At 39.7% G+C, this 23,719-nt stretch overlaps 1 protein-coding gene across 3 annotated transcripts in view; it reads right to left on the bottom strand.

Annotated features, from left to right (window-relative positions):
- Positions 1-6: 6 nt before the first annotated feature.
- Positions 7-23,719, bottom strand: part of adcy7 (adenylate cyclase 7) — a 56,547-nt gene continuing 32,834 nt past the window's right edge. For 2 of the 3 annotated variants that reach the window (XM_023429706.2, XM_087180234.1), the window contains exons 4-27: positions 23,390-23,554; positions 22,870-23,019; positions 18,621-18,781; positions 15,996-16,107; positions 15,648-15,775; positions 15,059-15,217; positions 14,549-14,681; positions 13,684-13,866; positions 13,384-13,427; positions 10,622-10,681; positions 9,729-9,806; positions 8,608-8,677; positions 8,220-8,317; positions 7,879-7,963; positions 6,462-6,599; positions 6,213-6,311; positions 5,419-5,627; positions 4,942-5,050; positions 4,566-4,724; positions 3,639-3,785; positions 3,297-3,404; positions 3,030-3,144; positions 1,782-1,906; positions 7-1,195 (exon numbers count right to left, since the gene is read on the bottom strand). In XM_023429706.2, coding sequence (XP_023285474.1) covers positions 1,049-1,195; positions 1,782-1,906; positions 3,030-3,144; positions 3,297-3,404; positions 3,639-3,785; positions 4,566-4,724; positions 4,942-5,050; positions 5,419-5,627; positions 6,213-6,311; positions 6,462-6,599; positions 7,879-7,963; positions 8,220-8,317; positions 8,608-8,677; positions 9,729-9,806; positions 10,622-10,681; positions 13,384-13,427; positions 13,684-13,866; positions 14,549-14,681; positions 15,059-15,217; positions 15,648-15,775; positions 15,996-16,107; positions 18,621-18,781; positions 22,870-23,019; positions 23,390-23,554 — 2,982 coding nt within the window. In that variant the 3' untranslated portion in view covers positions 7-1,048. The remainder of the gene's footprint in view (positions 1,196-1,781; positions 1,907-3,029; positions 3,145-3,296; positions 3,405-3,638; positions 3,786-4,565; positions 4,725-4,941; positions 5,051-5,418; positions 5,628-6,212; positions 6,312-6,461; positions 6,600-7,878; positions 7,964-8,219; positions 8,318-8,607; positions 8,678-9,728; positions 9,807-10,621; positions 10,682-13,383; positions 13,428-13,683; positions 13,867-14,548; positions 14,682-15,058; positions 15,218-15,647; positions 15,776-15,995; positions 16,108-18,620; positions 18,782-22,869; positions 23,020-23,389; positions 23,555-23,719) is intronic. The other variant, XM_023429707.2, reaches the window with a different exon arrangement.

Here is a 23,719-nt window from a genome sequence, read left to right as displayed (position 1 = left end):
TCCAGATCGGGTCAGATGATCACATCTGAGCTGGAGCCAGAAAAAACATTCACAGCAGGCAGATAGTTGGATCACACAGACTGAGGACACCGAGGAGAGTGTCACAGGTTTCCCGCATTGCAGCATATTTGCAGACAGGCAGCTAAAGACACTGAAAACTGTTTTCTTATCTGAGCAGAATAAACATTTAACAGATGGCATACATACAGCACACAGATTTGTCTACCTCCTCTTGAAACACAGCAAATATCTTGTTGTATATATTACTTGGGCCAAACTGCACAGCTGGAACCTAAAAGAGCTTCACATAAAGAGTTGTTAAACCTAAACTTATGCAGCAATCAAAGGTGCTGAGGATACATTAATTTTAGGATTTGTAGTTTGGCCAGAAAGTGAAACTTACTTTTTGTTGTCTGAATTATGTCTTGCAGAAAGAAGAAAGAAAATAGCTTTTCTATATCTACTGTACAGCCTGTTCCTGACATTGAAACAGCTCTGTCCAACCGCCTCACATATATCTTGCTCATTACACAGTAACAGAGCGGAGTGTCCATCCCTTCTAAAACAGGAAAACTACATAGGTTTCACATTATGATCCAAACAGAATCCATTGTTTTGTTTTTATAGGACCAAACAGGTCCTCAAAAATACATAACTGTATTTGGCATTAGTATAATATACATCTTTTCTTTCACAAACAACATCTAGGTTAAAGACAGAAAAAAAAGGTATAAAAGTGACTGATCATTGGATGTGAATGTGTTTGTGAATAGAAAAAGATGGTGATTGTTCGTACTGACCATCTCTCCATCATGACCGCCACATCCTGATCTGACAAAAAGGGTCCCAAGCAGAGAGTTCAATGTCACATCCACCACACAGCGTGGCGGCAGTTCCTTTAAGTCCTTAATACTCCTCAGTATTTTCATTCAGCAACGTCACTGGAACAGAGCTGTATTACAGTCACATCTGTCTCAACACTTGTGTGCAGGAGCTTGTAAACTCTGACTCGTACATGAGCCTATCTGTTGACTGTGGAGGCCCAGCCTCAGCTCAGCCCCATACCTTGCTGCTTGCTCATGTCGGTACACACAAAGAAGGTTTTTAGCTCCCCTTTCCCCTTGACATTGATAAATCCTCGACACTCGCACGAGTATCCCAGCTTCTGTAGCACGGCGGACGTTTCCTCTGTTACCTGGAAGTAGTCACAAAAAAATAATGCGTAAATGCAGCTAAGAAAAGTCCAATTTAAACAGCTAATTTATAACTTTTTTCTTAATAGTTACAGACTTCATCATAAAACTCAAATGAAATTATATGGTCCCAAATAACACCTGAATTTTCTTAATGAATGCATGTATCAATTTCCAACTTCATTATGACAGCATTACACTGCAGCTATGGTAGTATTAGATGACAGCCAATAGCAGAGGCAAAGTAATTCAAGTAGTTTCTCAAGTTAAAGCATGAATTGCTTTGAATTCACAAGTAAATGGGACACACCAGTGCACAAAGTGCAGTTTCAGGGAAAAGGTAAATAAAATGTTCATCTCATGAGAGGTTCTTATGACTGGCAGAGGATGGGATTTTTTTTTGTTGCTGTTAAGATGGATCGAAAGTCAGAAATTGGATCTTTGTAAATCCAGCCATGATTGTGTTGAGATTTGCAATAGAAAGCTAAGAAACTGCAACTATGTGAGAAGTGACCTATTGCTGTTTGACCTTTAAGAACACCATATGAAACGCTGCTGTCTGCCTTTGTTGGACTGTGCTGAATGTACCTGGATCTTTCCGAGCTCCCCGGTGCTCTCCATCCTGCTGGCTACATTGACCGTGTTGCCCCAGATGTCATACTGAGGCTTCCTCGCCCCGATCACTCCAGCTATCACTGGGCCATGATTAATGCCTGTGGAAGAACAAACAAGAGCGCACCACCCAAAATTTAACTCTGTATTTATGGTGTAATGTCCATGTGGAGAATTTACAGAGAAAGTGACACAACATGTCAAGGTCACAAATGAGATTCATCCATCTACAGACCTCACCCAGTAGAGGTGGAGATGATCCATGAAAAGGTAAAATGTCAGCCAGAATGAAAAACATTTTTATTCATTACTACAAAGCAATCTTTTTTGTCAAGGACATGAGCCAGCAAAAGGGCAAATTGAAATAGTTGAAAAAGGTTTGACAATATTTTATCAGGGATTTTTAAAACTGCAAACATCAAATTCCTCTGCGAAAACCCAGGCAAAGAAATGTAACAATTCACTGCATCTATCAAGAAGTTTGAGTGATAAAAGTGTGAGAAGAAATCTGTTTCACAGATAATCATGTCACTGAACACATTACGTAAGTATATGATAACACCATAAAAAGTGTGTCCCTTTATTTGATGGAGCCCGCCACCAAAGTTGTGGCTGCTCAGTACAAAAGGTCTGTGCCAAACACTAATTGCTTTTTAATAAACACATATTTCAAGAGCAGAAGGTAGTGTGTTTTGTTTCAGTTACAACATGTTCAGACACAGCTGCTGATAGGGACAGTAATCTGTTAAAGACGGTTTATTCCACTCAGCTTGAGTTTCAGTGTTTATGCCTTATGTAAGTTTTTATCTCCAAAGAAATGTAAATGTTTTAACCAAAACTTTTATCCAAGTTTTTGTCTGCTCAGATTCAAGTCTGGGAATAATTGTGTCAGGAATGCAGACACAACACACACTCTCAAACGGGTTCTGTCTCTATCTCTTGGTTTGACTTTAACATTTATTATATATATATATATATTATATATAATATAAATTGTTTGATGTACTGGTTAACCACAGTAATTTCTCCTTAGCACACAAACAACCACAGCTGATACAAATGATTTCTGTCAAAGGTGACAGCTTATAAAGATGCGTTCACTTTGATAAGACTGTTGCATTAGTGTCAATCATGCAGAGAAACCTGTTGGGTTGCTGAGTTGGGCCAATCAGAGCGGGATACATCGCAGTGTTCAGTCAATGAAAGGCAGCAGAGCTCACTCACCCACACGGAGCCTGAAGCTATTGAAGGAATGTCTGTTGATGCCGTCCAACTTGCCGATCAGAGCGATTGCAAACTCCACCATGTTCCCTATCTGGGCCTGTTGCCTCTCTATGTCCTGGAAGAACACAATCAGAGCTATGTCATTCCACTGCCTCATTATGACTGCATTATGTTTTTGTTTTTTTTGTATTGATGATTGCTGAGAAACACTTAACAGAGCCGATCAGACCCTGGTCTGACCCAGGTCTGAAGCAGTAGCTACTCCACCTGATTGTTCTCCTGACCAGGCGTCCCACTAAGCCCAGCAGCAGCCATGTAAGTGCTGCCAATTGTCTTGATCTTCTCCACACCACTGAACTTTGGCTTGGACAGCAGCTGTTGGGTTAGAGGACAACAAAATGAGTCAATGTGTATATGTAAAAACTTAATCATTTACAGTACTTGCTCCTGCTGGCATTTACACTGCAGGGATTTAGCTAGATAATAATACTGTTTCAGCACAATGGTAACCAATTACATAAACAGAGCTACTGATAACAGACATAGATGTCATGTATCACAGAGAAGGATGAGGTTGACAGAGAGCATTTCCTTCTTTGTCTTCCTGACCTCGTCAAAGTCGGCGATGATCTCGTTGAGCAGCCTCAAGCATTCCAGGCCCTCCTTGTTGATATCACACTCTGTGTAAAACTCTTTGAAATCCGGCACCGAGGCAAACATCACACACACACAGTCATACGACTTGTAGTAGAGGTCCTGTTGGGAAAAACCCCAAATAATAAAATGAACAGTTAATAGTTTTACCAAGGAGGAGAATGACAGTGTTCCGCTTTAAGGTTTTAGGTATAAGTGATATTTTCAGACAGACCTCCTGTAACTACAGCAACTCACAGTTTCGGGCTGAATTAAGCTCATAATAGTAAAGAAAACTCAAGACAAGTGCTGCACCAAACTCAAGATGCAGCACTACCTTTCATAAATCCCCACACAAGATAATTCCTGTCAACCAGTGTCACCCAAGTAAAATGACATTTGCTTCAACATAGTCACCACGACACTGGAAGCCATCAAAGCACAGAGCCGCTTCTGACAAACACTGTTTGCAAATATGCCCAGTATGGTGTGCCAGTGTCATTTTAACCTTTACAATCAAGTCATTGTCAGTGATAATCTGATAACCTCATGAGTAAACAGTCGGCACAATAAATAAGTACAGTATCATGTTCCACTAAGGGGCAAAACATTCCCTCTGCTTGTGCCTACTACTTATTTTCTTTCTTTTTTTCTGTCTTATCTTTTTTAAACCTGTTGTTGCTCTACTGGCCAAATGTCCTCTCAGAGATTAGTGCAACTTTTTCCTCATCTTAGAAGTTACACAATATTTTGGAAACACCCAAACATCATAGGAAACATTCATTCAGTTTTCTATGTTAAAAATGTAAAGCTGAAGGGATCCATACTGAACTTTACATAAGCAAGTCATGGCTGTAGTATTGTTAATTCGCCATTAAAGAAATAGAGTGGGTGGCATCTCACCTCGTTCTTTTTATTCTCCCCAACAAACAGCGCTGCCACGTGGGCCGGCAGCACATTCTCTAGCAGAAGGCGGTTCAGGTTCTCCCTGGTCTCGATCTCGTCCTGCTCTGTGTGGTTCTTGTACTTTAGTAGGAAGTCTTGGCGGAAGCAGGACTCATTCTAGTGAGACAGAAACACAGTGAGTTTAGAGCAGACAACAAAGAAAACCAGAACTTAAAACTGTTTTAACTTGAATTTTCCTGGATTTCTTGCAGGTGTAGATAAAGTCATGATGGGCTCTTATATGAATGTGCATTTGTGGGTTCCATTTGCACACCTTTTATGTTTCTAATATGAAGAAATGAAATAAGGAGGAAGATGCAAAGAATGTCATTACCTGTTGTGCGATGATGATCATAGTAACCAGGAACAAGGTGATGTATATGCAGCTCATCACCTGGGGGTGTTTCACCAGCCCTATCCATCTCAGGATGGATTCGTCGTCTCTGTTGTAGAACAAACAGGAACATTACGCCTGGACTTCACTTTGAGTTACATATTTCACACATGATCATTCACAGTAAATGGGAATTAATAACTCATGTCTTTCTAAGGGAACTTTTAACCACTAGCACCCTCATTGTTCTGGTTGTTTATTATTCCACCAGTTAATTATTATATATATTTAACTGTTCTGATTCAGTTAAGTTATACAGTTGTAATATAATGCAATGTGTTTCAATAATTTCTTTGTTTGAAATATACATGCATGCGTATGCTGAGAGCTTTTGTTCTTGTGCAAAAGAACCACAGACTAAGACTTCAAGAGAAGCAGCAGAAAACTACCAGACAGTCTACAGGATTTTCTTTTTACATTGAATCCAACTTGCTGCAGTTCCAGCTGTTATTGGTCTGAGCATAGAGGAAATGTCCGTAGGCCACAAACAGTTTCTTCTTGGTGCTGAGGATGATGATGTAGTATGCTGTGGAGGCCAGGGTGAGGAAGAGCACTTTGAGCTCAAAGCTCACCCGCAGGAAGACTCCACATGCAATGAGGGAGAGGATACAACAGTACACAGAGTACTGAGTGAGAGAAAGAGGGGAGAGACAGAATTAGACCTGGGAAAAATACCAGAAGCAACTTTCACAGTATCAGACAATATCCTAGGGACAACTTAGCACAGTGAGGAGGAACTCAAATTCAGCTCAAACGGGCTCAATGGGTTTGATTATTGCATAGACAGGAAAAGTACCCAGAGTGGGAGCATGCTGTTAACTGATATACAGATTAAAGTGCAAAACTGTGCCCAACAACTGCTTTGCAATTGTGTGTTAACAGGTTTTATTTTGAGCCACCCAGTCATCTCCTACATTAATCTAACAGCACACACACTGAACATACTAAACATTGCAATGAAATGTCTGATGTTTTGGTCTTTGCATTCAATCCTTTTTTGCCATTGTTGTCTAGAAAAACCCAGAAACTCAAGTGATAGTGACACACAAATCCCTCCATCCTGGCATCATGTCATCTCTGGTATTCCATTAAATACATAGCAGGATTATTTGCAAATACTATTTAATCTGGCCTGATATGAAAAATACATTAGATATTTCCATTTTATCATTGTCTATGGTTTGGGTCAGGGTTACTAATCCATCACTCACAGGCAGGTAGAAAAGGTCTCCATCTAATCCCTGCTCATGGGTATGATTTGTGGGACAAAGGCCATTAATGTCTGGTGTCACATCTGTCAGGTCAAAGCACTGCAGGGGGATAAAAAAAGATTTGAGTGACAATTAGACACTGGACAGGGTGCTTTGAAGTTCGGCATGCCGGCTATGAAGTGCAGCACAGCTAGAAATAGAGTATATAATGACCCCCTCTTAGCACTCGACATGTGAGTGTAGTCTTACCAGGTTGAACACTGCCAAAATAATGATGACCGCAGTGGTGATGGTCGCCAGAGGGAGGCGCACACACGGCCGCTTTACCACCGCCTCTGACACAGCTGGCAGCCACTGGCACCTTGACAGCTTCTCTGGAAATAGCCGCTGCAGATGATAAAGAGAAGTGAGGAGAGAGATGGAGTCAAACAGGTATGAAGAGCATGTGACTCATACACAGTCATCCATCTCTAGACATCATGTGTGAGTGACTCAGTGCTTGGTTATTTCCAGTGAAGGGATCCGTCTGAGAGGCGAAAACGCTGCCCGTCAAGGACTGAATGTCAGCTGTCACACACCAACTCAGTGGGTTAGCTATAGAAAGCTGCAGCACTGTGAATACAGGGGACAGTTTCCAAGACATGTTTCCATTCACTCTCTAGAAATTCCTGGCACAGTGAAACACATATGCAGACAGACCCTTTTCACCCTTGCCTTTATTTATCGAGCACTTGCCTACTGTAATATGTTTGTCAACTTCTTCTGGTTGGCTGCAAGAGATCATTATTTTGTTGATTATTTTTTGTTCTTCTCTCACTATTAAAAACAAGGACATTGTACAAACACACCTAGCCTTGGCTAAACTCTGTATTATGTAAAAAATGCAAATGCATGTTAAAATACAATTTCAAGTGTGCAATTAATAATGTGAAATTATTAAACATGATAACTTTATGTTTATATACAACAGCATTTTTTCTGAAGAATGTTTCAGTGTTTCTGGCCTGAAAAAAGAGGCAGGAAATGACTCAGAAGATATGTACAGTATTTATTTTGAGATTCAAAATTCATTCTCATTTCTACAGTGTAACCACAAGGTCAGTAGATTATGTTCTGGAGCTTTTGACTGTATCATATAGTCTTCTGATCTAGACCTCATCTGTGCATTACTTGTGGGTTAATACAGTCAAAATAATGAGGAGTAAGCTTAAAAGAGGCAATGGACAGAGGGTGAGAAAAACAAAATTTTCCCTGAGGGCTTGCTCCTTTTTATGACATTCATCTTGTGTGGCCTTCACACTACAGGGACACAACAATCTATAAAGAATTTCCCATTTATTTTCCAAAGAAATTAAATTAATTGAATACGACTTTCCAGCAAAACACTTTTGATTCATGGACATGTAATGCATGTCAGAGTCAGGCCTGCGTTATACAATATGGGACTTTAACACAAGCCGCTGGACAAATGAAAACCCTTCCACACTGATGCCTGACCTGCATCCAGCATGGTGTGACGGGTTGCTGTGACTGTGATGCCTACTTTTTCCACTTTTTACAAACCCAAATATTAACTGGGATAAACTGCCTGAAAAGAGCTGACACCTGAACTGAATCCCTGAAACATCTGAATGTTGAACGTGAATGTAAGACTTAACACACTGACCTGTAAGTGACCTGCGAAACAGATGGCCAGGGTCAGCAGCAGCACACAAACCAAAACTCCAAATGACTTCCCCAACATCTGTCGACTGAGGGAGATAAAAACCAGTGCATATCAGACATCAGTCTCCACCAGCCTTTCCCCAGCAGTACACCTATAATCTTCATAGTGTGCTTTTGAAATAATAGATGACCTGTGACAAATGATGTCTGCTACATCGCATAATTCAGGGGCAAAGAAAAAAGATGTACACTGCCCATTCTTCCCAGTTGCACTGGAAGATAATAACCGTCAACATCTTTGAGTAAATTTTAAGTAACACAAGAAAATGTGGTCATACTCACTCCTTTGAAACAAGCATCTGAACCAAAAATATGCAGAGGAAGATGAGGGTGGCACAGCCAACATAGTATTTGAACATCGGCAAATCCAGGGCTCGGTACTTAGAGGAAGAAACACAGAACACAGCTGAACCTCTGCTTGAATGGAAATGTATGACAATGTAGAAATAAATATACAGTCAAGACCATAAGTATTTGGACAGTTGCACATAAGTTTGTTCTTCAGTCTCAGCAAAAATCATTTAAATTGAGTTTTAGTAGGTTTGTATGTGAGATAAATCCCTTTAACACAGAGTGCCCAAATTGCAAGGGTTCAAATGCTGTCCACATACTTGCAGTCTGGTCTGTAAATAATTTCAGTGATCTATTTGCAGCTTTATGTCAAACTAACCTGTTTTTCCAGATCTTTCTTTGGAAACCACAAAGCTAATCGGACACTCTCTTCAGACTTAGACCACTGCCTGAAAGAGAGGAGGGGAGGAAGGAGGGAAGGAAGAAATGATGGAGAAAGAAATCAGGAAAGGGAGGAAGGAGGAAAGAGAAAAAGAAAGGACAGATAATTGCTCTGACTTTTACGTTTAACATCTGTAGTGTCACTGTTTTAAAGGGTAAATCAGCACGGCATCACATAGTACATAAATAGCTGTTGCACTTGTGATGTTCGTCAATAAACAAGTAGTAGCTGCCTGATGCTTGCAGATCGCTGTGAATCAATAAACACACACAGAAAGGTAATAAATTATACTGTACAGCTACCAATAGACCATTATGAAGGCTTATAAGCTAAGCAACATTTGTAACATCCTGGAGGAGTCAAATACCATGCTGGTTAGTTAGTTAACATTTTACAAAGAAAATTATTATTAATATATTATTATTTTGTCTTGATATCGATGTACGGTACAGTATTCAATAAAGTATTGTGTTGTAATTAAGCAATGATATGGTAACAAGACTACAAGCCATGCTACAGCAATGCTGCTGTGTGAGGCTTTGGTACAGTGGTGCTTTGGCCTAAATGCTAACATGCTGATGTTTAGCACATGTAATATTTACCATGTTCACCATCTTAGCTTCATGTAATAGCATGCTATCATTTACTAACTACCCATAATCACAAAGTAGAGGTGAGGCTGATGGGAATGTTGGGACCAAAGGTATTACAAGTTATCCTGAGTTGGGATCACCTATGTCATTAGTAGTCATTCTCAGGCAGCGTCAATGTTCATAGTTGTTGAGATATTTTAGCCTTGACCAAAGAAGTGGACCGACCTACCAAATTGTCAAGTTTGACTTGATATCATTTGCATAGCCATGTCTAAATTTCCTGCTTTACCTGCTTTATCATTAAAGTTTGGAAATGGTTAAAATTTTCAACCCTTAGAGAACATTGTATCAAAGGTTTTAGTAGTAATTCACTGCAGATTGAACCTTGAATGATGATTTTCATGCTATTCGAGTTATATTATTTTATGAACAATATGATTTGATTTATTGTAAAAATGGACCTACTTGCTGCTGAGCTCATCTATGGTAGTGGTCATCTCATTGTGCAGCTCCTCGTCAAACTTACTCTTCTGGGATTTGTTCCTGCAGCGGAAAGCACGCAGACAATTAGGAAGAGGCAGACGGACAGAGACTGAAATGCACAGACTGACTGGGACAGATGTTGAAAAACCAGATCAGGTCATGCAGGTTACTCAGGTCCAGTTTAGCTGTGCCTGGAGGTAACTTGGTTAATGCCATTCTAAGAATTAGTGGGAAAAGAGAAATATTGTTTGTGCCTGTGAGAGAGTAATGTAGGGGGAGTGTGCCGGATGCAGAACGTTGTGTGTTAGATGATCTCTGTGAGATTCAGTGGGAGTGTTTCTGCTGTGCTTCTGCTTGGAAACCCCCTACTCTATCAGGAAGGAAACACTCACCACAGATGCACAGACCCAGATACACACAAGCTCAGAACACAAGATCAGTGTTAATAGTAGCATGTCAGTCCACTAACAGAGGTTACAGGGTTTCTGATGCTATTTGAGATCACACGTCGCCCTGTTAAAAAGAGGTAGCAGTGAGAAATCATGAGAAAAGAACAGTATTACACCTCTGCTCGGGTTAGTGTTGGGAAAGCACGGCTCTCCACTAAGGCAGTAGTTCTCACCCTGGGGGACAGGACACCACAATGAATTTATTTGGGATGTGGCGGAGTCAAAGAATGGTTAAAAAGGTGGGTGTGATAACGAAAATGAATCAATTCAACAATATCTAAATAATTCCTATTGAGAAACTGCACGTAGCCTACTGACTGTAAAGTACTAATATGCATCAGTTCTTTTTGTTTAAGGGGGTCACAAGCCAAAAGGTTGAGAACTACTGCACTGAGGGACCTTACGGGCCATGAAGGCCCCACTCACTTATAGCTGCTGAATTGAGGTGTAGGCAAGGTGAATGGTTCCTCTAGAGACTCATCAAAGCTGCCAAGGCCCAACAGTAAGACATAAACACAGATTCATCACAGAGAAAAACACAGGGCCAATGACGAAATAAATGTGAAAATCTATCTAAAACTGTTAATAGCAGCTAGATACAGGCTTGTGAACAGGTGATGCACACTCACAACTGTTACTTTTAACCACAGAAAATACACACTGTGCTCTGTAATGTCATCAAGCTTGAGTGGGTGCAACTCAATTTCACTGTCATTTCACTTCAGCTTCACACATGTTCACCAGCTGCTGCCTCCGCTACAGTGGACTGTGAATACATGAATGAAATTAAAAATTTCCGAGACAAAGCAAACCTCCATTCTCCCAGGGTGGAATGCCTAAAAGCACACACTTATCTCCTCTAATCATATTACTCCAGCCCACACTGTTTGTGTAGGTGAGTACTGCCCACTAATCAGTAGCTACACTTAAAATATTTGTCTGTGCGCTTACTGCCTGTGCCAGACAGGTAAAGAGAATTAACCATTATAAGCTATAACCGTAATCAATTTGTCTATGCATTATTTGAAGCTAATGGTGGGCTTGTCATAGAACTAAGCACTCCCACTACTCTGCAGGAATGACTGCCAAAGCAGCACAGTTATACTAAACAGACCCTCGATGACAACAATCTGTTTTATGTGGAAGTTGTGACTGCAGGTTAAGGCAAGTGCACTGTCTTATTGTCAAATAATGTTTTGATTTTAAGAACTATTTTACCCAGTTTTATAATCACAAGGGTATGGCCTCCCTTTGCTCACAAAACAGCATCAGTTCTTTGTTCCACAAGAAGTTGGAAACTTTCCTTTTAGATTCTGCCCCATGTTGACATAACTGTATCACATAATTTCTGCTAATTTGTCAGCTGCACGTTCATGCTGCCAATCAGCTATTCTACCGCTATGACTTCCTAAAGGTTTCATGAACATTGTCATGTCCACGAAACTTGTTTGAGATTACTTTTGCTTTGTGACATGGTGCATTATCATGCTGAAAGCAGCCATTAGAAGATGGTTAATTGTGGCCATAAAGGGATGCACATGGTCAGCAACAATACTCAGATAGGCTGGAGCATTCAAACTATGATTGATTGGTATTAAGGGCCCTAAAGTGTGCCAAGAAAATATTCTTAACACCATTACAATACCACTACCAGCCTGGACTGCTGTAACAAGGCAGGTTGGGTTCATGTATTCATACTGTTCATGCTGCTGCTGTTCAGAAATCCAGATTCATCAGACCTGGCTAAATTTTTCAACTGTCCAGTTTTGGTGCATCTGTGCCCACTGCAGTCTCAGATTTCTGTTCCTGTGTGGCAGGAGTGGAACCTGACGTGGTCTTCTGCTTTAAGGTTGAATGTATTGTGCATTCTGTGATGCTTTTCTGCTCACCACAGTTGTAAACAGTTACCGTAGATTTTCAATCAGCTCCAACCAGTCTGGTCAATCTTCTCTGACCTCTCTCATCAACAAGGCATTTCCGTTCACAGAACTGCTTCTCACTGGATGTTTTTATCTTTTCACACCACTCTAGAGACTGTTGTGAATAAAAATCCCATATCAACAGTTTCAGACATACTCAAACCAGTCTGGCATTAAGAATCATGCCAGGGTCCAAGTTACTGAGATCACATTTTCCCTAATTCTGATGTTTGAAGCTCCTGACCTGTATCTACATGATTTTATGCACTGCACTACTGCCACATGCTTGGCTTATTGGATAACTGAATGAATAAGCAAGTGTACAGCAATAAAGTGCTAGGTGATTGGCTAATGCTGATCATTAAGTCTTGCATTGATCAATGATAATTAATAGCCTGTTGGTGCAAATTTTTACCCATCCCTGGGTTTATTCATAGAGGCTGTAAGCCTTAAATCTCATGAATATGGAGTTTAAGGATCTATATCAACGGTCACCACTCAGACTTTTAGGTTAAATAGTAATTTTCTCATTTCCCTTCTCTACCATCTGATATTTGCATACAGTAGCTGGTGGAGATGGTTTATTACATACACCTACACATTATGTCTAAAAGTAAGTAAGTAAGAGACAACAAACATCCTGCCTGGATTTTTACTGTAAATGATTCCAGATAAGATCACCAACCGTATACTTCACGATTAAAATGTCGATTACGCATCCACGAATAGAAAAAGTGCAAGAAAGTGCAAGCCAAAAGGAAAATCTCACATTCAACAAGTTATTCTTAAACCCTGATTACCACCATAAAGTTTACCAACTAGTGGCATCATATGGACATTTCTCCTCTTCCGTGGAACACATACATCTTACACATTATCATAATCTGAATAGCTGAATACCTAATGAAATCATCCCAATAAATGTTTTGATATACTGTATTACATAATATTATCAAATAAAATGTGATGGAAAGATGACTGGATCAGATTATTTGAACAGATGGAAAAATCTTGGCAGAGCAAGATGATGGGAGACACTCTTCCCTGCTCAAGCCATGGCCATCAAGATGCTATTGAGCAACAGGGTTATTACACAGGCTGAATTCCAGGGTGATTATGTGTGAGCACATTCTGTCTCTTTATACATGCCAAGTTTCACGTTCATTCTGTTACAGTATAACACACCTTAGAAATAAAAACAGTTACCAAATAGGGACTTAACATGTGAATTTAATGTGTAGGTTCTGAAACAGCTGAGACGTGTCTTACCTCTCAGTGATCTTGGAGCCGGGGGCTGGTCGCAGGGGGATGTCCTGGAAAAGACGATTCACACATCTTTTATACAAGTAATAAAAATGTTGGATAAATTCAAAACCAGAACATCAATTAAAACTTTAAGACCAGTGCCTTTATCAGCCAGCAGGAACGTTTTTCCATCATGTGTGGAGGCATAGTGCAGCAACATATTCACCAACAAAAATTAATTAGCACAGAGAGACTGTCCTTTTAATTTTTATACTATATTTTATGTTGCCTTTCAATTTAACAATAAATACACAATTTGCTCACCTTGCAGTGTGACTTTCCATTGGAGTCTGTGGTGAAGCCCTCTCGGCTCTGGAGGTGGGCAAAGGGTTTGACGGCCCCCCAGGATTCCAGGTAACGGGTCATACGCACAGACGCCCGCATCTTCAGGCCATCATTCACACGAGGTTTAGGCATGCTACGGGGGTTCAGTGACGGGTCCTTCGACTTAAGACACACAAAGACGAATCATACTGTGTTTACTGTAGCCATTCAGCTGAAGCTGTAAGGCACAGAATGAGTGTGTATGTTCTTCTAACTCTTCAGGAGAGAGTTGGAATGTGCATGGGTCACCTAAATTTGGTTGCAATTGCACAATGTACGTATGAATCTGGCCAGTTAACTTCAAGTAGGCCGTGCCCACATTAATTTCTATCAAATCTATTTTTGCAGTAACAGGCACAGCTTATACCAAAATATTTATTTTGAACGCAAATATTAAAATATCCAGGGAAAAAAGAGTAACCAGTATGGTGGGAAAACATTTACACAATCGTGGTATTTAAAAAAAAAAAAAAAAAAAAAAAGACCAGCAACTATATTACGGTAAAAATATAAGCCACGCATGCCATAGCATTTGGACTACAACACAAAGAAGACACCGGATATTTGAGAAACAGAGAGCGGCACCAGGTCAAAAAATAAATCAATAAATAAAATCAAAAACACAAATGAGTATGTACTGAAAAAATGTAATGATTAAAATGATTTACACAATTATTTTTCTGTTAATATGCTTGATCATCATACAAGCAATTATTCATAACAGCAGGTGTTTTCAAAAGCTACATATTTCTCACTCTTTCCCTCACACTGTGCATTTTCATGGTAGCTGGACTAGAGAACTCACCCGTGGATCGATGACCAGGTAGGTTTGGACATTGAGCTCTTTTAGGTAGGGGTCCCTGATGTGGCCATTACCCTCTTCCACTTCATAAGCCTTGTTCAGGTGCTTCAGAGTCGCCTCTGTGATGTGGACACGTCTTTCAGAGTGAAGAGCAGGAGAAACAATGGAATAAAAATTGGCATGGCATATGCAAGACATTTATTTCTATTCTTCATGTAATTTGTTTAATCACAACATAGAACAAAGTGGGAAAGTTACAAAATGATTATCACCTAACAACAAATATAAACTTGTTAATTGAAAATCTTTAGAGAAGATAGAAGTAAACAAACAATTAAATTAAAGGTCTATGAAATAACATATGTTATCATCAACCGTGTAGTAAGGAATGACATGTGTGGCTTCGATGTTTCTTGTTAACAGTAAGGTTGCATCAACCTCAGCAACCTTAACATGTGTAAGGCAATATGTGTATAAAGGGTTATGACACAAAAGTAACACTGTACCACCTACCCTGGAAGGCCTCCCGACTCCATGTGATTGGCCAGAGTGACATCATGTGACCACACATCAAACTGCCACTTGCGAAGGCCAATAACACCGCAGAGCACATTGCCCGAATGCACACCCACTCTCATGTTGATATCCACTCCTGTGGCCTCACGTACCTGCCTGAAAGAGATTCACAGCAATCCTCAAGCTCATTGTATGTGAAAATTGTTTCCATATGCTAACCAAAGTCTTTCAAGGGACATTAATAGTCTGAAGACAACATTACAATATGCTCCACTGTCCTTTCCAAATGTGTCTAAGTGAAGTCCTGTTATCAGCTTCTGTGTGTCAACAGCTAAATACCTGGTAAGAATTACCTCACACTTTCCTACTTAAAAATGGCGAGTCATTTTCATCATGTGCAATTCTAGGTTTTATTGTAGAAGACAAACTGTGTTTCCCTAAACTAGAAAACATGACTGCGAATGACTCACCGTACAGTCCACCCTTACAGAATAACTTAAGTTATACTCGAGGTTCCACAAATCAGCTTTAACACATACTATTTACATAATTCACAGGCTGACGGTGATGGTCGGCACAAACTCACTTGATGGCTTCACACATGTCGAGGCCCATTTTCACGCAATTCTTGGCATGTTTGGGAAGAGAGACTGGCAGCCCTGACACACAGTAGTAGCAATCTCCAAGGATCTTGATTCTCATGCATTCGTTTTCCTATAAGGAATGAGAATGTAGAGAGGAGAAAAAAAAAGTACAGTTGTATGCAACAAGGCTGCAAATGTGGGCTGCAAATGTGGGTAAACAGGTAGACAGGATATGAGTGTACACTTCCTGATCCATCCACAGTCTTGCACTGTTTAGACTTAAGTGCCTTGGTCATGCCAAGATCAGTGTTATCTGTAATAACCACAAAAAGAAACTCCAAACAACTCACCTTCGCAATTTGGTCAAATTTTCCAAACAATTCATTGAGCATGATGACTAGCTCCTTGGGTGAACAGTCACTGGCCAACCGGGTGAAGCCAACAATGTCGGCATAGAGAATACTGGGAGAAAGAAATGGTACAATCAAAGTTTAATGCATGCACACAAACAGAAATGTTTGCTCTGACCTGTAAAAACATCCAATAACTAAAGTCTGCATCATATAACATTAACAGTAAGAACTTTTCACAACACTAAAATGGAATATATGAAGCTGTGTTTACTGATAATGCTTTGTGATTCACATGTCCAGGCTCCAAAGTTGTTGGAAAATCATCCCTCACTTCCATCATTCCATAAAGTTGTTTTTTCAATCAGTGAATAAACTTTGGAAAATGACAAGGACCATCTTAATGCACAGGTCAACAACTGACAAGTTTGGAATAGACAGGAGGACACTTGGCTCACACCATTTGTGTCCTCAAAATTTGGGCTAAAACAAAAAGGAAAAAAAGCTGCATTTCTCTGCACAGCTTTGTCGGTACATAATAACAAATTATGAACATTACAACTCCAGAATTAGGAAGCAGGTTTTCAGGCAAAAAGCACCTGGCTCACCTCCCATTAACCTCCAGTGGACCTGATCACTGACAGCCTGTCTGGTTCAATGCTCATTCATAGCTTAGGGATCATTAAGGCTGCTGGTCAGCGAACCGCAGAGGGACAATGATATCTCATCTGTCCTCTGAAAGACCCTGACACTACAAGGAAAAAACAGCTGGAAGTTTGGCAAAAACCCAATCCACACACAGCACCAGAGTCCCTGCCTTAGCATGGCTGGCTACAGTAGGAACTGAAATTCTAACCCTCCCTGAACACCATGCTCACTGCACTGATCCTCAGGGCACGTCAACAATTGTGTGATGAATGCAGTGCACGCAAATTACAGCATGATAGGATAAACTGAATTTGACTTTGAGATGGCCACTGATGTAAACTCCATGTCGCCTCATAAGTTTCTCAACAAACTAATAGAGCTATGAGCTAAATCCAAGTATACCCTGACTGTATACATAAATATTCAAAACAAGCTCACACAAAAGACACAACAAATATCCACAGATGTATGTGTGTCACATAACTATCCCCAGAGAACTACATGTAGGCCACTGCATGAATTTAACTGGTAATAAGCTACACCACATGTAGCTTAGGCCAATTACTAGCACCACCACAGCAGCCTGGTCTGAGTACAACTGCTAGTCAGCTGGCCAGCAGAGGGGACAAAGATACTACACCTAACCCAAACTGCTCCCTGACTGAAAACGGCCAGGTGCTCGACAACACAGCTAATGACTGGTCCAACTGAGGTAATTACAGGGATAGGTCAGAGATGGAGCCCATCATTCAACACCTTCTTACTCTGATTTTAAATAAACATGGCAGCAACCGATGTCTTCACAATAACCTGTTAATTAGCATAGACCAAAAGTCTATTGTCTAAAGATTAATTCAGACAAAAGTACTTTAATAAACAGAGGGTAGATATTAGTAGTCCATTTATTTTCTGTCTTTCTGCTCTCTGTGATAATATATAAATAAAAATATGTTTCCAGCGTAGTCTTACTGCTCAGTATTATGCATTTCCCTTATTCAGGTAAAGCAGAGACTGTATCCTGCCTACATTTATCCAAAAAACAAAAAAATACAAAAAAACCCAAAAAACTGATGAGCCATCTGCCAAAGTTCAGTTTGAGCTGACCCACTATCTGTCAGCACTTGCTAAATTAATGAAACCCTCATGAAACAAAGATCTGTAACTGGGTCAACGCTCTGAAAACAAACAGGCATACTAATCTCCAGCGTTAGGAGATGTGGTCAGAAAAATCTGCTTTTTGTTTGCACTTTTTATGGGTCGTTTGTTTTTTATGAAGTGATGTGCATAGAGAAAGTAGCAATACAAGTTTCCCAGAGAAAGACTGAGGATTTATAAATTTGAAAACAGGGACGAAGTAAACAAGAGCGGGAAATCGAATTAGTTTGATTTGAGAACTCAGCTGTTTTTAGATTTGAAATATCAGTATAGCAAGCTTAAAACATAAAAATACTGATTTATTTTTTCAGAAGTCATAAGTCAAGTGATTTCTTACAAGTTTTCACAAATGTAGTCTTTGATTTAGTCAGTGAACCCGTCTCCTGTTAACAACTGTAAGCAGAGCAGGTTGAGGCTGAAGATACTTGTTCTCAGACAGGATAGTCAACATACTTCTATAGGTACATTTATGCTTTACAAAAAATCGTATGTACAGCGACATCTGGATGCCCCCAAATGATATTGATGCCTGATCAATAAGATGGGTTGTGTAATCATCTCAATCTAAGTGCATGGTTTGACCAGCAAAATAAGGCTTCAGTGATGTACATATTGTATCATTATATTATTTATCTTTTTTAGTACTTGGTACTGACTTTTTACAGTTTTTTCTTTCTTGTGTTGTCACTTTGCTGCTGTAATACTGCAAATTTCCCCACTGTGGGACTAATAAAGAAATATCTTATCTTATGCGGTGATCTTTATCAATTATCAATAAATCCAAAAATGTATGGCTATTTTCAAGGTGGTTGGTAGTCGTACCTTACGTTCTCATGCCTCTTGACATAAAGGCTGTGGAAGTTATTGTCTTTGACCAGTCGCTGTTGCTCTGCTTTGTCTTTACAGTCTTGCAAGCGCTCCATGATTGCCAGCTTCATCTTCATGGAGATATAGACTGGCAACACAGACTGCAGCAGGTTCTCCTGCAAACACATACACAACGCACATGCAGACACGCACACGTGCGCGCACGCGCGCACACACACACACACACACACACACACACACACACACAGAATTAGTTACATAAATGCAATTTGGGTGAGCCAGGAAATTAAGCTTATCTGACGTTTGGACTCGAGGTACAGTGATGAGTGGTAAAGCCCCGAAATGAAAAAAGGTCTACCTGGGAACAGCCAGAGTGCACACACACAAACACAAACACGATCACAGGCTCAGACTCCCAGACCCACCTCATCAACATCTCATTCTTTAATATCCAATGATGGACGTTTGTCTCATCAAGCATCTTTCAGATCACTGTTTACCCAATACATTTTTCACTCAACTTTAATATTGAAGGAATTTGAGCTTTTTTTTTTTTTTTTATTTCTTCTGTGCCCATCTCTTCCTCTATGCTGCAAATGTAGTTACACTACAGTACTAGCACCAATCTCTACCTGCACAAGCCCTAATAATATTGCAGTAGCCTACTGTCCCCACACCCTGAAGTTGTTAATTGGAATTCAGAGCAGGTGTGGTTTATAAAGAACCCAGCATGTCCATACAGGTTTAAACATTACCTGGTGCCAGTGAATCCAAACACCATGACCATGCTGCCATCATAGCCAAATAATAACATGACAAAAAGGAAAAATATTCTAGAATGTGCCAGTGTTGATATGGCATAATACTTAAATGCCATGCAAAATGACACATTGAGGTTGATTTGCCAGAATAGCCAGAGGCCTGAGAAGTGTTCAAAGTTCAATGGCTTGATTAAGACAGGAATCTGAAGAGGCAACTTTTCAGGAAATGATTAATCCCTCCATCAGAGGGGTTAGGTTAGATCATCTGACTTCACTGGCTGAGTAGAAGCTTGGTAAATTTATCTACAAAACACTCTTTACTTAATTCAGTCAGCACAAAGTGCTTTGGAGAGCAGAAGTGGATGTAAATAGAGGTGAATGCATGAGAGAACAAATCTAAAGATATGAACCCTGAGCAAAGTTTGTGTGTGTGCCAATGTGTTTGCCTATGAGAGAGAGATGTTTGTGTGTGTGTATGAATACAGTAGCATTTTGTGATTTGTGAAAATACACTGCTTCTGTATTCACCTTTAAACTTTTCCACTTTTTGTAGAGTCGCAAAGTGTTTCAAAGTGGAATTCAGATGTATTACACTGATTTTTTCCTGACAAAAGTTAATGTTTTGTCCTTGAAATATGAAATATACATTTCTCATTTTAACAGATATTCAAGTATACAACCACGTGAGTCTGTATTTTATCTCTTTTTCTTACTCTTCATTACATATTTGCTTAGAATGGGTCAGGTGGGATGAGGAGAGTGTGTGTGAACAGTCTATTCATTACACAGATTTTGAAAGGGATTTGGATCAGGGCCCCAGCTGGGCAACCTAAGGACATTCACATTCTTGTTTCAAAGCCATTCCAGTGTTCATTTGGCTGTATACTAAGGTCATTGTCCTTTTGGAGCACAGACATTGTTCTCAATCTAATATACTAGAAATAACTCCTGAAGAATCTCCTATGACTTGCTCTACTCATGGATCTTTCTATTTTCTTCTGCAAGTCAATAGAGCTGAAAATACCTTGACCCCAATGGCATGATGCTACCACGACCACATTTCATGGTATGTAAGGGGTGTTATATAGCAAGTGACTTGTGCCCAGTTTTGGTCTGACAAGTGCTTTGCATTACAACACGCATTTGGATTACTTTCTTACTTTTCATCTTCTTCTTGTTCTTGTTCATGTTCTTCTTCTTCTTCTTCAGGTCACAGCACCTTTTGCTCTAACATGTCAGAATTTTCCATGTGGCTTTTTGTAAAAGCCAAGTGTGATGTCACAAGCCTTTTATTTCCCTGGAGTTTTTTCCGGACACTCTCCAGGCTATAAAGACATCTCAAGGACTCGAAAGAATGAAATTGCACCTTAACTTAATTTGGAATGTTATTGCAAAGAGATGAATATGTTTTGATTCCAAACTTTCCAAGTTTTCCCTTTTGATTAATTAAAAAAAAAAAAAAAAAGTTCAAAAGTTATCGTGTGTAAACTAAAAACAAAATAATCAAAACTTAATCATTTTTTGATTCTGGCTATGACAACACAACATGTGTGAGCGGTCAAGAGGGTTAACTATTCACCTAAGGCAATGTATATTTGGTATGTGTGTTTCTGTCCGTCTCTGTGCTGCAGCCTAAACTGCTCCCATTCAGTCTGACTGACCTCTTACAGGGTTCAAATATCCCTTTAGTTTACCACTGAGACTGAAACATGAACACCTCTCATAAAGCGGCCTTTGTATAGATGATGGTGTGCATATGTAGGATGTGTCACATAATACAGCGCTGCTGCATATGTTATCTATTCTGAATATGAGCCAACTTAGTTGTTGTCACTACACACATGCAGTGACAGAAAGGAGAAGAGGTCAATTTCAGAGAATTTAATTAGTGCTGGTTTCAAAGGGGAGTGTTAACGTCACACAGTTTAAATGCCATTTTTGACGTCGTTCGCACTCTGCCAAGAATCATTTCGGGGGGGGGAAACTGACCGCTCCTGCTGAAATTAATGTGGGAACACAATGAGAGTTTCTCATTGGTTCCCCATTTGGAGCTGTTTTGGAGCTACCCCCACCATGCTATTATAGCCCTGTTCTCTTTCTCTAACTTTGTGAACCAGGCTCCCTTTTTCAGTCACAATTCAAATACAACAGGAGGTTCAAATGTTAACGATTATATCATTCCTCTCTGTCCTGCTAGGCAACACAGCAGCTTCCTTGTCAGCTTGTTTTATGTCCCGTACTAAGCAACAGTCATAACAATTGACAGAAGGGAAACATTTGTTTTAAAAATGGCTTCTGAAGTCGAAGCAAGTCAGCACAGATGCATCTAATTTAAAAGGCATCACGGGAAAATCTAATTTGAGAAGGATTTGTTAGTTGCAATGAAAACATTCATGGGAGAGTCAACATGAGGCCAGCCAAAGGCAAAGCTTAAAGATAAAATAAAATTATAAGGCATGGCGATAACAATTACTGATGAGCCATTTTCATCATTTGCCTGTAATGTTTGTTTCCATTCAGTGACGAGTTGAGTATAGTAAAATACAGATGATGAAGTAAAATAGTGGTGTTGTACTGCTCATCATGACTGGCTTAGAATATATACTGCACTTTTCATTTCACTCCAATAAAATGTTGGTATGCCATCATATTTTTTTAATTAACCTCTTACACCCTAAAATGCCTAACTAGCACTTACTATGCACTTTTGGTGCACTTCTTTACCTCACCTCCTTGCACTTATTGAACAGATGAAGTACTTAGTACTTGCACCAAGGTCTCCTACTGCACTGAAACTGTAGTGTTGTCCCTCATTTGGCATACAATTTGGATAAAAGCATTGTTGTTTCGCTCTTCAAGATTCTATAATGGATCACTTCTTAATAAAGGTACGTGTGAATGTAGTGTGTGCCTTATTCAACCAAATGTGTTGAGAGCCGAAAATGAGCCAAAGGTAATTTCTTACAAATATTTATATAATAATCCAACAAAATTGTTTATTTTTCTATTTTCTATGCTATGTTTAAACTATTCTTAATGGGGCTATTTGTAAGTTTGCTCTGCCACCGAACGTGGTTTATTGTGACGAGATGGGCTAGGGCTAGCTGTGTATCATGATCACTTAAGTAGAAGAAAAGATTTGACAGAGACAAGAGTTAACATTGGTGTTGCTTTCCCCCGCTGGAGACAGCTCTTGGCAAGTAAACGAATGAAGTTTGATGCTGAACTCAAAATGTTTCCTCTAGACCGGTAAGTATATAGCTGTTAATGCCAACACTGACTATGTAGCAATAGCAAAACTCACAAATAGCTCCTTTAAGCATTATACAAATGACCCCATTTTTAACCAGTGTCGCTTTAAGTGGACACACTTCGAATTACTTTGAAAACTAACCCAGGCTTTCGGTTTCAATGGCCTGTTCTTCAGAAAGAGTGTAGCTACTCTATGAACCAGTCTTTGAAAGCCAGTGTATTGCACTAACCTGTTGTCTTTTTTCTATCTCCAGCTTCATCCGCATGCTCAGGCACCTAAGGGTGTCTTGGAAGGTCTGCCTTAAGGTTTTCTCCATCAGGACCTTATGAAAGGCTCCCACCACACTGCCACACAGAAATATCACTAGATTGGACAGAAGCTACAGAAAGAGACACAGAAGACAATGTTAGAGCTATCATATTTCTGAGTATTATGTTGAAAGTACTAATACAAATTAGACAAATATACAGTATGGACTTATATACAATGTTATTGTTTAATATCACTTTTTGTGTTTTATTTATTTCGCTTCCACAGTTTTTTTGGATAAATTCAATTATGATAAATATTGGAATAAAAAGGTCAGCAGCAGCTTCAAAACAGAAATAACAACATTGACCTTAAATAACCTATGTTCACTTGAAGCCTTTAACACACTCCTCCAATACAGGGAACAGCTGTAGACTGATATATAAACATTTAAGTATTTCTTAAACATAATGATAGATATTTAATGCAAATGATTTCACCTGGTAAACAAGGTGAGGATTGTGCTCAGTCCTGTAAATGGTGAGGCGCACTGTGAGGGCCATAATGTGGGACAGGAAGGAGATGACACTCAGCACCACAGCGTACCACAACTGGAATGGCAGCATGGTGTACACAGTGAAGATGATGAAGAGAAAGAAAGGCACCTGGAAACGTAAAGGTTTTGTTATTTCAAGTAGTCTTCGGTGCCAGGATTTAACTCTAATTCTAATAAGTGCTGTGTTCATTCACTCATTCTGAGAAATCTGGTATCCTAAAATTGTGGTCAGACATCTAATGTAACTTGAACAATGATTCTAAGATAAAGTAAA

Source organism: Seriola lalandi, unplaced genomic scaffold (assembly GCF_002814215.2).
Source record: "Seriola lalandi dorsalis isolate HSWRI2012SDOR001 ecotype SW California unplaced genomic scaffold, Sedor1 jcf7180002054898, whole genome shotgun sequence".
Classification (NCBI taxonomy): Eukaryota; Metazoa; Chordata; class Actinopteri; order Carangiformes; family Carangidae; genus Seriola; species Seriola lalandi.
Note: the sequence above shows the minus strand (reverse complement) of the source record. Positions and strands in the feature narration are given on the sequence as shown.